Here is a 15950-nt window from a genome sequence, read left to right on the forward strand (position 1 = left end):
CAGTATAAAACCTGAGAAAGGTTAAATTTAAGTGCTTACAGATTTGGTTTAATGTGACAACAGATCCAATAAATGCGTTGTCTCCTTTAAACTGTACCTCATTCCAGATTAATGATGGCAGGTTCATACTACAAGCAATAAAGTTTTTACCTTCACATGTCCTCTCTGCTGCTCCTTTTTTCTAACATTAATCCTACATGAACACAAAAATAACACATTAGGAAGCAAGACGAGAACAAGCTGCTGAACATTAAAATATTTATTTAGTAAAATATTTAAAATAAACAAAACAAAACTACATAAAATTATACAAGGATGTTTTAAGTACCGAACTTTAAAACATTCTTTCAACTAAAAATAATAATAATAATAATAATAAAGCATCATGATAAATAATGGTACCATTTTTTGCATGTTTTCTTCTTTTTTTTGAATTACATAATCTTTCAAGTTGTAAAATGCATTGCTACACCGTAATAAAAAAAGTGCACACATGAAATTGAATACAGATCTTTGACACATAGTACATAATTAAATAGACACCTTGACTTTTAAAATCGTACCTTTTTGTGCAGATACTTGTCAAAATTTGGCGGAAAAAATATGTTTTTTTGGCACCTTTAAAAACACCAATAAAGGGATTGCAGAGCATTCTTTGTATTCAGTCGTTTGTTAGTTTACATCCACTAGATTCTGCTGGCTTAGACCGTGAGGGCTAATATAAGTACCTTTTTAACGGTAGCACAGGGACAAATATAGAGGTGGTTCCCTTGTTTGACAAATGGCTTACAAAGAAAAAATTCTAAATGCCAAGGTATCTGTTTAATCTTTAAGATCCACTTGTTTGTCCCTCTCGTTGTGTAACAGTTTGTCTGTAAACAAATTAAGACACTGGAATGACGTACCAAGCTGCAACACTTTTAGCCTTCCTTTTAGCACGCTCTCTGAAACACTGACCAACTCTGAAGACACTCCTATTTACACTCAAGAATAAATTAATATTGCAAATTTTCTGTCATGAGTTTGTGCGTGAGGGTGCGTGCGTGCGTGTGTGTGTGTGTGTGTAACTGTATTCTCTTCATCTTCAAATGTCAAGCTTGCGAAGACTCATTCTGCTGAAGGAATCTCTGGAAATGAGAAGAAACAAGCATTAAGATTCTTGCATTATTTAGTCTTTCCTCTACTTGTATTTCCATTGTTATTCAAAAGGAATCTGTGTTTGTAAAACCAGAAGTTAAAACCCACACATGCCTGACAACTGTTGTAAATGACACATGTAAGGTTCTCTGATGAAAACCTTTGGGATTTTAACCTGATGGGTCATGGTAGGTTGTCGACACATGACTATGTTTACATGCGCAAAATGTTTACACACTGTTAAAAACATGTATCCCCAATGGCCTGTATACATATCCAAAGAGTGCATCTAAAGCCTAAATAATAACCACATTTTACACATATTTTTAGCAGAAAATGCATTCACATTAGGACCTCATTTGAAATATATAAACTGAATATGCTGTTTACATGATTTACATTTAATATAGTTTGAAAAATTGTGGTTTGAATTAGTGTTCATATCAACATATCCATTTACTAAATAACGTTATGAAATATTGATTTACTAGTTAGATTTGATTATCATTATCAATTCTTAATAAGTATTTTATTGCTATACATTTTTTTATAATCTTTAAATGTATGGACTTCAAAACTAAAAACTGTCTCATTGTGGGAACAGTACATACGAATACATCACAAAGACTCACAAAATTAAGTCTGAAATCCCAAACTACCTTGTCAAGCTGTCCGTTTGCTGCGTGATTTTTACAGGAGCAAAAACAAAGATTTAATTTGACATCAAAAACACACCCTCACACTTACTCCCTCTCTCTCTCTCTCTCTCTCTCTCTCTCTCTCACACACACACACACACACACACACACACAGAATTAGTACCCCTGGTCAGTCGTACCTGTGTGAGTTGACCTGCAGTACAGGTTTATAAAGCTGGGGGATCTTTCTGTTGATGAGGGGCTGCAGCGCCTCCTTCAGCCGGTGATAATTCCTCTCCAGCTCCCTCTGGTACTCCTTCTGGTCCGGACCAATCAGGCTCTTGTTCTTACGAAGGGCATCTTCACACCTTTGGCAGAGACATCCATCAAATACAAGCGTGTAGATTATTTAAAGTAGCAGAACCTTTTTGGATAGTGACTTAGCTTACATGCCACAAAAACCCTGTAACTGTGGATAAATAATGTTTTCTCTCCTTGTAGTTTCGTGGAGCGCTTGTTTTGCTTTTTGGTCATTGGTAAAGAACGCGCAATAGTGAGTCCATTTTAAATCCTGTATGCCAACATGTTCCACCTGTCAACAGGTATGTGATTCCTCATGCACCGTGCATACCTCTTTGTGAAGTCCTTGAAGCAGAGCCGTAGCTTATTGTGGTGTCTGTACAGTTTTGGGTCACTGGGAATCTCTGACAGGAACACCTGAGCCACCTCCAAAGGACCCTGAGGAAACACATAATGTGATTATCCTTCTGCAGCCTTCCATCCCTACATGCCAATGTGATTAAAGGATATGCTTATAAAATGTACCCCACAGCTTGGAGCCGTACCTGGTTGACAGTTGTGCCCACTGATCCCTGCAGCACCATCTGCAGCATCTTTGCATCAGCAGGGTCCTGGTGGGTGGCGAAGGCCAGCTCCTGAGTCTTCTTCTGCATGTCCTCTATCGCCACCTCGATGGGTGTGGAGATAATCTGGAAAGTGACAAACAAACAAGAACTTTTAGTGACCCCACAGAAAGAGATAAAACAGCTCCTTTTATTACCAGCTAATCTCCAGAGTATGATGCCTCCACAGGTAGGGATAAGCTTCTGTTTGTTTTGCTGAAAATACGATAAGTAAAGTGGTGTCGTTGTTTTCTGTGACCGTGTCTTAAGCCGCTGACCCACCTCCTCTTTGTGGATGATGTTGATGCGTGTCTTGATGTAGGGGAAGGCGTGCGAGGTGGTGAGGATGGTCTTGCGTTTGAACTGCTCGTGCAGGTCCCCGTGTGCTCGCCCATCCAGAGTGAAGGGGGTGCAGTAGACGAATCGTCGCAGGTTGTAGTTCTTGTCAAAGTAAGTGATGCGGTCCTTCATCTCGTACGTGTCGAAGTACGGCTCCACATATGTGATCTGGATGAAAGCCTGCAGGGAGAAAGAAGGTTTAGTGTTTCGATGTTTCTGTTTAAGCTCGATAGGCTCTAAACTGAATCCATTTATTCAGTGATGTGGGAATGAACACTGCCCGACACTGACCTTATTTGGGTCCAACTTGCACTTATCCACTGGGTTAGAGTCCTTAATGACTTCTACCTGGTCCTCTCCAAATCGCTCCCCGTAGAAACCCTGAGCAAACATAGCACAGGGCCTTATTAGTTCTGAGCAGAAGAACACATTGCATTGAGAGATTTCATGGCATTATGGGTAACTCTGGTGCCCACTGGGGGGCATTTACCTCCAGCCTGTGGGAGATTTCTGCAAGCTTTGTGATGGCTGGCTCCTTGTACACAAACTCCTGCTCGTCGAGGTCGCCGAATTTTGAACCGTAAAAGCCCACTCTGAAGTACGTACCAAACATCCTCTTTCCGTCCTGCGAGCAGACGAGGATCAATGTTAGTGCTAAACAAGTGGAATTAAATCCATATAAGACGAACGTGTATATTTGTATCCAGACTTTGAAACAGTCGCAATAAAAAGATTTCATTGTCCACATCACACACCACAATGGGATACAGTGCAAACCCTTAAATCGTACAGTGCTGATCACTGTTGTTACATCCTCTTATCTACTATGGACCAGTAAGCATCTGCTACCAAACAATGGGTCTTTTTTAGTGTTTTGTTTTCTTTATACTCTGATGGGAATTCCATCCAAACATGGCAGACTTCAGCTCCAGCTTTAAGGGTGTAGTGCACAGGGGTGAAGGAAGGAACTGTTGATGTCATTCAGAGAAATTACAGCTCAAACTTCAATAGCAAGTTTCATAATCTGCACAGTATTCTGTAGAAGATGTTTTTGCTTTTTGGTCCTCTGTGTTGCAGCCTATATAAGTGTTTTAAGAGGTTTCTGATAGAAAGCAGCAAAGAAAAGGTCAGCAACCTCCAGCTGATCGTTCACTCTTTTGATCGATGGTAACCACAGTTGCATAGTACTAAAAAAGCATGACAGATTTGCATCCGTTGAAGATGCTCCAGTTTTAATTAGTATGTTCTACAGCTATTCCACCTCTAAAGTTACTCTAAAGTACAGAGGACAGGCAGGTGTAGTGTTACATCTCAGTGTAACAGGCAGAGGACGGAACATCAACTAAAAGTAACAACCTCTTTAAAATGCTCCTGTACCAGCCAGCACAATATTCATATAACAGATACTCACAAATTAATGTTATTTAAATTAATATGAATATTTTCTGTCTCTGTGTTTTGCCTGTTATAAGAAAAAGAAGTCCAGTTCAAAGTTAAAACAACAGAAGGTTACTACATACGGCATAAATCAGCCCCCAGTCACGAGCAGAGGAACAGAACACACAAACTCAGAGAAAAGAGTTTTCTGTAGAACAAAGACCGGCTTCAAACCGGCTCCCAAAACCAACCATCTCGTGATATCTGAGGAAGTACTGGGCTTTGTTAAGACTGCAGCTCAATCAGATTTGTTTCTCATATAAAAAACTGTCTGCACTGTGAGAGAGATGAAACAATTTATTGTATTTATGTCCAGATATCATCAATCTGTCTGCTTGGGTATCTGTGGTGAATGACTTCGGCATCAGGAGCTGTGTACGCTGGTGATGTGGCTTTACTATGTAGAAGCTTTCCAAACTCAGCGGGAAGAGTAAGCTGGTCTAAATGCTGCTTTACTTGTAGCAGCATGGACTCTGAAAGTGTTTCATGCATGGGCCAGTCTTAACAAGGCCTTGATACACAGAGACTTTAAAACAACAATTTGTTTTCTACATATTCTTCTACTTTTAAAGAACATCCAAAAAGCAACTTGACCTTCAAGTAGAGGCTTAAATTCATAAAGCATAAATGTATGGGGCTGATACAAGTGTATGTGAGTGTATATTTGTGTGTGTAATGTGGGAAAGGGAGAGATTTCTAGTAAAAGATTATTAAAAAACCTGTCTTGGTATCTGCAAGTTATAAGCAAAGTTTCAAATCTAAAGTGTTTTCGTACTGCAACTGCTGGCAGAAATTTAAGAGGCCCTGAAACTAAGAAACTTACCACAAGACACAATTAAGTAAAGTGGGAAGGAAGGGTCGGCAACCGGGGAAATCAAAAAGGAGAAAACAGAACAAATTTTAATGAGGATTGGGTTCCTCCAGAGAATTTCAAAAACAACACAAACTAACACACAACAAAAATATCTCCACTAATTCAGAGAAATAACACAAACTCATTGTGGAGGATCCAAACCATGCAAAGGTAGACAGTTACGAAGAAAAAAGAAAGTGAGAGATTAAAGTTCCACCGCCTCCAGAAGCACAACATGCACTCTCAGTGCATATCCAACAGAAACACGGAGTGCTTTGTCCGTTTCATGCAACAAACCATGAGAACTCAGAGGTTAATACTGTTAACAAAGGAACAGAATGGATGAAAAATCAAATCAGGGGTCGATTTAGTTTGAACTATAAAAAGAAAAGGCAAGAATAAGAACTGATCAAAAACTAAAGGGATAAATCAAGTAATCTGAGATTACTGTGAGTTGAACCCTCTTGCTGCAACAGGAATTTGGCTCCAGCTTTGACCCAGTGCAAACTGCACCTCTTTGTGTTTGAGAAGGCTCATTTAATGGTGTGCGGACAGAATGACCAACGGCTTAAGGAGGGAAGCTGACAGATAACCCTTTGTGTAAAAAACTGTGCACTGAAATCGAGCCCTGTGGATGAAGATGAGATGAGATGAAGTGTGTCAGCAGACGGTGTCAGTCAATGAGTGTGTTCTGACTGACACACCAGAAACAGACAGGAGATGAGGACGAGGAGGAAGTGTGGACTGTGCGGGTGATGCATTCACTGAGACTTCGGTAATTAGTGTCACACTGTGGCTCCCATGCACAGCCTGCCAACACTGTCACGTTATAGAAAAACAAGCTCCTCTTGCACATGAAGAGGAAGGAGGAGAGAGGGAAACAGTGAGGGTGTTTGCCTGTACAGCAAAGTGTCCCCAGCAAGGGGCAGACAGTTGGCATTGTCTGCAGGTGTTAATGGATTGGATGTATGTAACAAAGCAAAGAGAGCATCTGAATGCCCGCGGCTAGCAAATAAAAAGATGAGAGTAAATAAAAACAACAGCACAAAAAGATAAACAACATAAGCAGGGCCAAGCAGGAACCGTTTAGCCACCTACCTCCCAGCCAGTACTCTGTGTGACAAAGAGAATACAGGACAAGTGAACGACAACACACATACACCCCTCCCGACACACGCACAACACACACTCACACAGTGTTGCATTAGCACACTGTGATGTTACAGCAAGGAGAAAAGACTATGAAGCTAATCCAGGTTACTAGCGTTCAGCTGGAGAGCAGAGCAACTGATAAACAAACAACAAAAGGTTTCAAATGATTCATAGAGTGTATATAAAAAGTGGATGTAGCCTCTTGTTTCAAAAGTTAACTTTCTAAAACCTGCATTCTTTCTAATGGCCAGCAGGGGGAGACTCCAAAACAAGTCTATGAGAAAATCATCCTACTTCTCAGTTCACTTATTACCTCAATAAACATGTCCTTAATGAGTTTATGGTGTCAGTTTGTTCTTCAATACAGCATCATATTCATTTTGTGAATGGTCCCATTTAAAGTGTAATAAACACTAAGGCAGGGCACACTTTCCTTGTGACTGGACATTGGCTACGTCCACTTCTTCTATACAGTCTATGAAATGATCCAACGATCCTTATTTATCTTTGTAAAGCAGTTGTTCAGCACACCAGACGACTGTAACCGTGCCCACGCTGTAACTTAACATCATCATTAGGAGTCACACAACTGGCCTTTAAAAAAACCAACAGGTCTCTTCCCGCATCCCATGCATCGTCTGTTTCATACCTTACAGATAAATAAGGCATGCAAGGTATCTGACAAAGTATACATAAATACAAAAATAATAAAAGCATGCAGAGCTGTGTCTGTGTGAAGGATACATAACTACATTTCCATTATACTTCCAGTTGGGTTTGGTGTTGTTATTGTGTCAAGACCATGAAGATAAAGTATTCTGAGGCACTGTGGATGAAACAACCTTTGTTTTGTCACATTTTGTCTTATAAATTCCTGCAGGAAGAAACCTAACTCCTCCACACTGCGCTCATAAATGTGACAGATGTAATATTATCGACAGAAGTGCACCTGTGCAAAAAACTACGTCACTGTGACGGTGTGGTTTCACGTGTTAAGATCTTGGAACATGCTATTCTGTTACACACATAATCCATACTACAAAATTTAGATGTGAACAAAGAAAAATAATCATCTGTAACCTTTTGTGACCAAGATTTGATCTTTTTGTAGCCAGAGGCTGATAATGGAAATTTACACAAAATCAAATCTGGGTCACGTTGAGATAAAAATACTTTCCCCTCTCAGTTTGTGTATAAATCCAGTGTCATCTTTGCCCCTCCAGCTATTAAAGCCTAGTGTGGAAGAGGGGATTTACATTGTGTGTGTGTGTGTGTGTGTGTGTGTGTGTTTACCTGATGTACAATTTTGCCAAAGGCTTCCTGTAGTTTACCATGAATGGTGGCTAGCTTCTTGGCGTCCCTGTTGGCTTCGTGGACTGGGATCAGTACCTTGTACACTTCGTTTACAGCCTCATACATGCCCGCCTGGAGAGGGGAATGAGAAAATGTAGAGACAGAGGGTTCAGAGATTTGAAGGCACTAAGAAGGCTGTTCGTTATTTTGTAAGGGAGCAGGGATGTAACCTTTTATTTGTCTACAGGTATAAAACAAGGGATAAATGTTTAATATCTTCCAAAAATTGCAATTTTTAAGCATATGACAGGACTGGTAATTGTCAACATCCATCCTTCATCACTTCTCACCATGGAGAAAGAGGCAGCAGCCTGCTCCAGGAGTCCCACGAGGCCGATCTCAGTGAAGTATTTCCCCGAGCAAATGCCCTCCTCATCTGGTGACACCACATCGTCCGACACTGCAGATTCCTCCAGGACGTTGGAGGAAATATTCTGGAGCACACGGGTGTACACACATATAAACAAATACAGGAACAACAATACAAGCGCACATATCAGCAGACATATCTATTGTGAAAAAGTTATTTGCATGCATGTTAAATGTATCCGGTTCAGTCCGTACCTGGAAGGTGACACAGCCCACAGGCAGATACTTGCGGTCCTCCAGCATGCTCAGGTATTCTGCGACCAGAGCAGCGCTGTGCACGAGACACTGAGCAGCCTCAGCGTGGTTGTTCCTCTCTGAGTGTTTTCCAGCCATATTCTGAAGCCATGTCAGACGCAGGTCTGGTGACGTCTGGTAACCCTTGGCAATCCTGGATAGAAACAAAAAGGCAAAGACTCAGACATAAAGCCAACCAATACCAAACTTACTGATAATCGCAGTTAAGAAATAAACGTGTAAGCGATTAAAGTGCAGTCTGTACCTGTACATGAGATCTATCAGCATCTCAGGGTCTTCCTGGTGCTCCTTCATCTTCACTGTGTCAGACAGGATCATGTGCAGGTTAAACACAAGGTCCTGGACCTAGAAACAAAAGAAAAAGAGAGACCCTCAGTCAATGCTTCACCAATCATTATCTTACAAATCCAGATGAGGTGGAGTACATTTGTAAAAAGTTTTCAGTGAGTCAACAGTCCTCTAGTTTGATGGATTACTCAGTACCTGATCTGGGAACGTGGTCTCCCTCAGTTCCAGGTCCTCCTCTGCGTAGGTGAGGATAGTTTTTAGAGAACGACGCAGAAACTCCTCGTTAAAATTCTGCGATGTTCCCACCAGCGAGGACAGAGACATGGTCACCTGCATCTTCACTCTTGCAAAGTTCTAAAATTACAAACACAAATAGCAGAAATGTTAAAAGTACTAAGTTATATTTTGTAAAGGTGACCGGCTTTCTTGTGACAGATAGATGGTGAAGAAAGCAGTCTGAGGAGCAGATGTCTTTTAGCTCGATAGTTATTTTCAAAAGGTCTGCGTGTGAAACGTCTGCCTGAACTATCTCTAAAAAACACTACAAGAATATAGTTAAGAACTGGCCAACTACCAAACATGTTCTCAGCATAAGAAGGTCTTGCAAAACACATGTCTTCCCAAGGCTTCTTTACATTTAAGATTCAATTTGAGGTTATTTCTGGATGCATCTTTGGAACAGGCAAGGTTATTTTTTTTACTTTCATCACCTAAATAATGTAGAAGCTCTTAGAAAAGTTCCCTTGAGGGAGTCTTTAACATTTACAAGCAATTATTCATGAACACATGTCGCAACAGATCTAATAGGACCACATTTTGGTTTGTCAACCTTTAGTTTTTTCACTCATACTCACGTTGCCGATCTCAAAGTTTTGCCTCATGAGGAGGTAGAGGGAGGCGCTTGCGTGAGCTCTGATGGTGCTTATGCTGCTGCTGCAGCTCCTCAACAATCGCAAACACAGGTCAGCACACTGCTCCGTTTCCTCCTCGAACAGCAGCTCAGGAAACTGCACAGACAGAGAGAAATACAACCATATCAACATAATACAAGGACAAAGTCTGGAAGAAAATTACAAGGATCATCTCATGTGAAGCTCTTAATAAATAAAAGTGCAGTGGTCGCACCTTCGACACAAGCGCCCTCTGTGTGGCGAAACAATGCTGGAGGTAGAGGGCGCTCTGGTTACAGGCCATGCTGTGGAGCAACACCTTCAGCACGCCACCCAGGATGCTCTCTTTGGACTCTGTTACTGACACCGTCTGGGAAAAGGTTGAAATAGGAGTATATCAACACACAAATAACTTAAAAAATGATACGAGTACTGTGAACCCTGCTGTCATGCATGGGTAAACGTAGTGTCATGTTCACTTGCATACCTGCACAATGATCTCCAGAGTATCAAGAATAATGATGTTGGCCTCAGTGGCCAGGTTTCCATCAATAAGTGCTTCATGTTCCAGCTCTGCTCTGGTCCTAGAATCAAGAAACAAGAAATCAAGTCACAAAATGCAGACGACAACAAAACTGTGATACTGATGTTGTACCCCTGAAGGTTGCATGAGCTTCCAGACAAGACATGCAAGCCACTGTCCACAGTCGACAACAAAGTAGAAAGTGGTTTTGTCTGTCCATATTGAAATGTATTTCAGGCTGCCTTGTCCCCTACCCTACGAGGATTAGACCTCAAACTTGATCCAATGATCCAGATAAACAATACATGCTGATAGTCAAAACCTATAGCTTCCTTCATCAAAGGTTTCAGAGGTTTGAAGGCATTAAGGAGGCTACTCTTCATTATTTAGTGTGTGAGTAGGTAAGTAATCCACTCCTGGTCTACAGGTGGAACACTTGGACTAAATGTTGTATATCTACAGGTCCTCAAAATACAACATTTAAATGTATCAAACTATGTTGTAATGCATTTTATTTTTTTAAAACAACAAACAAAGAATCTATGACAAACATGAGATATTGCTACAATTATCTCGCTCTTTTGCCAAGGAAGCAACCAGGGAGAGACACACGCGTCAGAACCCCAAAACAAGAAGCACACTGGTTAAGAAGCAAAACAGACCCACCGCAACCGCTAACCAACCCTGAGACAGACATTGTTACCAGGACAGAGGGACTGATAAGATGGGGGGGGAGGGTTCAAGGGTCAGAACCAGGATAAAGGGACCTCTGTTGGTGCATTCATGTGCATGTGAGAGCTTAAGAAGTCAAAATGGCTGCATTAGTGGCAACGATAAATAACCAATGCAAAATTATTTAGCAAATCAAGAATGTTGAAAGCCAAGTTAAGGAGGAGATGAATTATAATCTTATTGTGTTCATTTTAACTATCTTACTGCTTACACACAAGCATGTGAATACACCATAAATGCGGAGCTAAAGCAGCAGGGAAATCCAAAGGAGCACACAGCAAATGTGGACCATACAATACCTGACTGATCTGTGACTCCTACATAAACACACAGCAACGTGAGAAAACAAATGGAAATTAACAAAAAACAAAGGCTGGAGCTGAATTTACAAATGAACAAACCAAACAAAGCAAAGCGTTGTATGTTTTGTCACCATATGACAGAAGTGGCATAAGATACAAAACTGTAGCTTGTAGAAAGTACATGCAACACAGACATGTGAAGTTACTGTGCAAATATGGACATTTAAACACTTATAATCTGATTCTGTTCCAATGTAAACAAACTTATGGACAAAAACAATGATTTAATGGGCTTTTGCAGAGGTGATGATGGTATGTGATAATGACTAGAATGGACTTTAGTGATAATACCCTGATGATAGGATTAAAGGATCATTTTCAAACTTGTATTTCACACTTGAACACATAAGAATTGGTGGGAGGCTCTGTTTTTTAATGTGTAGCTTCCCAAGTTTCCTAAACCTGCATTCTTTGTAGTGTCCAGCAGGGGGAGACTCCATTGCAAAAAGAGGTCTGATTGCATGAAACCAGATGGGAAAATTAGCCTACTTCTTAGATTTTTCTTACCCCAGTTAACATTTTCCTCAAATTAAATGGTCTCAAACCCTAGTTTCAAGGCCTCTTCAATAGAGTGAGAGGTTGGCATGGCAACCTGTGATTGACAAGCCTCTTCTACAGTGGCCGTTTAACCCGGATAGAGATGTAACAATTCATATCCGTCCAAGATGGCGACAGTGATGTCAGAGGGGCTACATCCACGTCTTTGACACAGTCTATGTACATAATGCATTAGTTTATTCTCCAGAATGACTTATAACTTTGACATATGAAAATGGAGAAGAACTACACATGGAGATGATAATTTAAAATAGGGTAGGAATAGGGTCATAGAGTGTCATAAGAATTTATTTTGGGGTATTCTTTAACATAAAAGTAAGCATTAGGAAAGTGAGAGCGTACTTGTCCATCTTTTCGCTGTTTTGCCTCCAGTGGGTCATGTCCTTCCTCCATCGAAGGTTTTCCTGACTGCCAAAAGCGCTGCCAGATGGACTCCGCTCTACATTGTGGAGAAACAAGTATTTGCTTTTCATCGGTGGTGAAAGAGGTAATGTGTGCACAGTAAAACGTGACCAACTTTGGCTGAATCTATCAGAAGTTTCAGTTGTATGTGCAGCTTATATGCATGTGTAAGGGGGGGTTGTATATTAATTTGTTGCCTTATTTGTCGAAGGTACAAACTCTAATTCTTGAATTGGAATTTGGAGTTTATATAACCTTTCTTGGCACTTGACTGTGTGTTTTCTAAAGATATGCATTTGTGTGAGTGCATGTGCCAAAACATGTGCCAGTACCTAGCTGTCCTCGGCTGCGTCGCACCATTTCCTGTCTGGCCCCGATGCTGCCGAGAATGGCCTCCTCCAGCTTGGCCTTCATGTCTTTGGACTTCTTAAAGGTCAGGCTGTTCATTCGCTCGAACGCCTTCTTCCCCTGCATGGTGAACACAACATGGGCCTTGTATCCATGAGGCAGAGGATGAGCGGACAGAGAAAACAGCGAGGAAGTTATTTGCAGCACAGCACCCAGCAAGCAAAGCAGGTTAGGAGTTTAAAGGGAAATGTGCAAGCACAAAGCAAACAGATAGCACAGCAGAAAGGGATTAAAATACACAGAATGATTGTAGCAGAAAGGAGCAAGTTGTCTGCTTTTATGGATCCCAAAATTAAGCAACCAAAGCATAGTAACTGCAGGGAAGCTTTTGTTCTGTATGAAAGAGGATAGTGCATTACTTATCTACAGCAGATTTACAAAACTTCAAACAAAATGTGAATATATGTGTCAAATCCTTTCGTGTTGGGTAACGAGTAGCATGAGTAGCCCGAAAACAACATAAATATGTTGAATATAGGCATGCTTTTTATTTGTTATCTGGTTCCAATATCCGGTATGTTACATATGACTGGTTAGTAGTACTCCTCACAGCTGTTGCCTCAACCTTCAGCATGCCCGTAAACATACATAATATTGGTTGATCAGTGCTTTGAGTCTGTGGGTGTATTCACTTTTGAGGTTACCTTGTACTCGAAGCAGGAGACGCAGAGGTAGAGGAGATCTAGCAGGCGGTTGAGCTGTGACACCGACAGGTCAGTGAACCACTTCTGCAACACCAGCTCGTCCGCGTTCTTCAGCACCCACAGCAGACAGATGAGCAGACTGCGACTTGACTCGGCCGAGAAGCTACCGTGCTGACGACTCGCCTGGGGAGATGGACCGATGGGAAGAATAAATAAGGATATAGGGATACAAGACACGGAGGGAAAGACTACAACAGAGGCATGATGGACTCACCTGCGAGTTGAGCAAGAAGCTGCTTGGTCGGGACATTGGGGAAGAAGTGGAAGTGCCTGCTATTGCCATTGCGACAGTCTGACTGATCAAGCTGTTACCCTCTCCTTCTGGCTCTTCTCCACTGCTGCCCATCGCTGTCCCCTGGGGACCGCCTGGCCGACCCCACACATTATGGGACTCTAGGGACACAATAAAAGAGAGAAAATGAAATCAACTTATTCAGTGGAATCACAAGAAATACAGAAATAATACAATTTTAAGTAAAGTTCTCATTGTGGTGTGGAGACATAAGTGAAAATGTTTTTTTAGACCACATTTTATTCATATCAAACTTTATAAAATGAGTTTGAGGGACGGCAGCTTCATGAAGGTTGGGGGTCCAAGGAGAAAAAGTAACATGAGAGGGGTGAACTGAGATTAGATGCTATTGAAGGTCATTTTTGCCACATTATGTCTCAACCAGCCTCATAATGCAGGAGGAAAACTCTGGTAAGACTCACCTGTAAAGTCATGGAGCTGTGGTAGTGTTTCCATGACGATGCCAATGAGTGGCAGGTACAGCATGGCGACTCGGGCCTTGACTTCAGGATCGGCGTAGCGAGGGTCAGAGTCATGGCTGGACAGGAGGTTGTGGACGACACTCACCACTTTCTTGTGTAGGCCAAACATCCTAAAGTGAAACAGTACAAAGTAATTAAAGGAGGAAAACAAAGGAACAGAGATACCAGCAATCCAGGGGCTGTAGCCTTTGAAGGAGGCGGTCTACAGAGGATGCGCCATTCATAGCCTGCGTAAACCGTTAAAGCCGAACTGAAATGAGACCGTCTGGTCTACAGAGGATTTCCTGTTTGCATCACCAGCTGTTCCCGCCCTTACCCTTGCATTCAACAAATTACACTCCTGTCGCCTAGCAACAGCTAGCTAGCGGGCTAACTAGCTAGCATAACTAACGTCACGTAATTCAACCTATTATTTCAGTGATAATTTGTTTCAAGGGCCCATTTGTTCTTTTTTACATTTGTATCTCTAACTATTCGATTGAGTTAAAACCAAAAACTACATTTAAAAGTTTATTCTTTCAGCCCCTGAAGCGACGGTGTGTCATTGCAAGTTTAAAAAGCACAAAGAGAACCACCTGAAATTAAAATAACACTGTGCAACTATAACTTAATCCCATGCTTGAAAAGACTCTGATATCACTAACAGATTCAGAGGCTCCAACCTATTCCTTTTCTTTCTCTACATACTTGGAAGTTAAAAATACACAGACACAATGACACCGATCCATAAACATCATGCCTAATCCCTTCAAACTCAACAACATTTTCGACCCTTAAACAGACAATAACTCTCTTTAAAAGCAGTCTTCAGACGAGTAGGAAATGTGCATCAAAAGCATACATACCCTTCATTTTCTGGGTCCAGAATTACTGACAGCTCAGACAGGACCAGTCCAGCTAGATAGTGTTGCTCTCTGAAGGGGACGGACAGCTCAAACATGTTGGCTATCTTTTGGTCCTGGACATGTGTGGAAAACCCAGAGCTCTGGAGGAGAGAAGAGTGAACACAGAAGAAATCAAAAAACAAAGAAGATAACTATGTAAAGTAGAGCAAGTATTACAAAAAAGTATTTTGATAAGACTTGTTTGTATTTGGTTCAAAGTTGCAGAAATGTTAGAAAAGACAACTTGTACTGTAGCACCTGTGATATGTAGGAAGGTGTAATTTGTTTAATTAGTGCAGCAGTGAATGTCTTAAATGTAGGTGTTTCAATTTCTCCACACCACTTTTTTGTCTGACCTGTGACGTTGCTGAAGACACTGAGGGAGAAGGCGAGGCAGGTGGGGTGAGCAGACTGCAGGGCAGGTTGAGAGTGACGTAGTGTTCGTGGCTGCAAACGATTCTCAAGAAATCAAGCCTCAAAGACTCCAGGGTTGGGTTCTGCAGAGCGTATAGCTTTGTGGACACCTGGAGAGCATTAACAGTACACATTAGTTTTTAATGTGTCAGTATGTGCTGTCAGACAAATGGAAATGTTGAATAATGCACAAATATGTTCTTAATATACTATTCTTAGTGATGTGAAGGTGAAGAAACCTGAAAAGCTATTTATAGATCCTAAATTGATCACAAGACACAGCATTAAAGGTATCCTTCACAGAGGCAGATTATAGACTAATTGGACAATATGAGCAGCTTCTGAGAAATACCTTTAATAGAAGAATACCTTTAGGGGAGTCATACAAATTAATGTGCATATTCTTCATATTTCAATCTAATTATAGCTGAAAGTCAAGTCAAGTCGATTTTATTTGTAAAGCTGCAAAGAAGTTATCTTAGCGCACTTTTCAAATAATGCACATGTAGACCGTATTCTTAAAATTTTTTAGAGATACCAAACTCTTCCACCATGATCAAGCACTCAAAGTTACTC

General features: G+C 41.1%; 1 protein-coding gene across 4 annotated transcripts in view; it reads right to left on the reverse strand.

Moving 5' to 3' along the window:
• Positions 1–244: 244 nt before the first annotated feature.
• Positions 245–15950, reverse strand: part of dock7 (dedicator of cytokinesis 7) — a 47635-nt gene continuing 31929 nt past the window's right edge. The window contains exons 27-50 of one of the 4 annotated variants that reach the window (XM_069680053.1): positions 15317–15484; positions 14922–15061; positions 14017–14186; positions 13517–13695; positions 13243–13425; positions 12523–12658; positions 12131–12227; positions 11168–11185; positions 10101–10197; positions 9849–9983; positions 9578–9730; positions 8919–9077; positions 8680–8780; positions 8376–8568; positions 8102–8245; positions 7752–7883; positions 6405–6419; positions 3507–3632; positions 3308–3397; positions 2960–3196; positions 2621–2764; positions 2407–2513; positions 1976–2143; positions 245–1127 (exon numbers count right to left, since the gene is read on the reverse strand). In XM_069680053.1, the coding sequence (XP_069536154.1) occupies positions 1085–1127; positions 1976–2143; positions 2407–2513; positions 2621–2764; positions 2960–3196; positions 3308–3397; positions 3507–3632; positions 6405–6419; positions 7752–7883; positions 8102–8245; positions 8376–8568; positions 8680–8780; positions 8919–9077; positions 9578–9730; positions 9849–9983; positions 10101–10197; positions 11168–11185; positions 12131–12227; positions 12523–12658; positions 13243–13425; positions 13517–13695; positions 14017–14186; positions 14922–15061; positions 15317–15484 (3135 nt within the window). In that variant the 3' untranslated portion in view covers positions 245–1084. Of the gene's footprint in view, positions 1128–1975; positions 2144–2406; positions 2514–2620; positions 2765–2959; positions 3197–3307; positions 3398–3506; positions 3642–6404; positions 6420–7751; positions 7884–8101; positions 8246–8375; positions 8569–8679; positions 8781–8918; positions 9078–9577; positions 9731–9848; positions 9984–10100; positions 10198–11167; positions 11186–12130; positions 12228–12522; positions 12683–13242; positions 13426–13516; positions 13696–14016; positions 14187–14921; positions 15062–15316; positions 15485–15950 lie in introns of all 4 variants that reach the window. The other 3 variants (XM_069680052.1, XM_069680054.1, XM_069680055.1) reach the window with 3 other exon arrangements.

Source organism: Semicossyphus pulcher, unplaced genomic scaffold, assembly GCF_022749685.1.
Source record: "Semicossyphus pulcher isolate SPU_LCO1_2020_fin unplaced genomic scaffold, fSemPul1.0.p SCAF_4, whole genome shotgun sequence".
Classification (NCBI taxonomy): domain Eukaryota; kingdom Metazoa; phylum Chordata; class Actinopteri; order Labriformes; family Labridae; genus Semicossyphus; species Semicossyphus pulcher.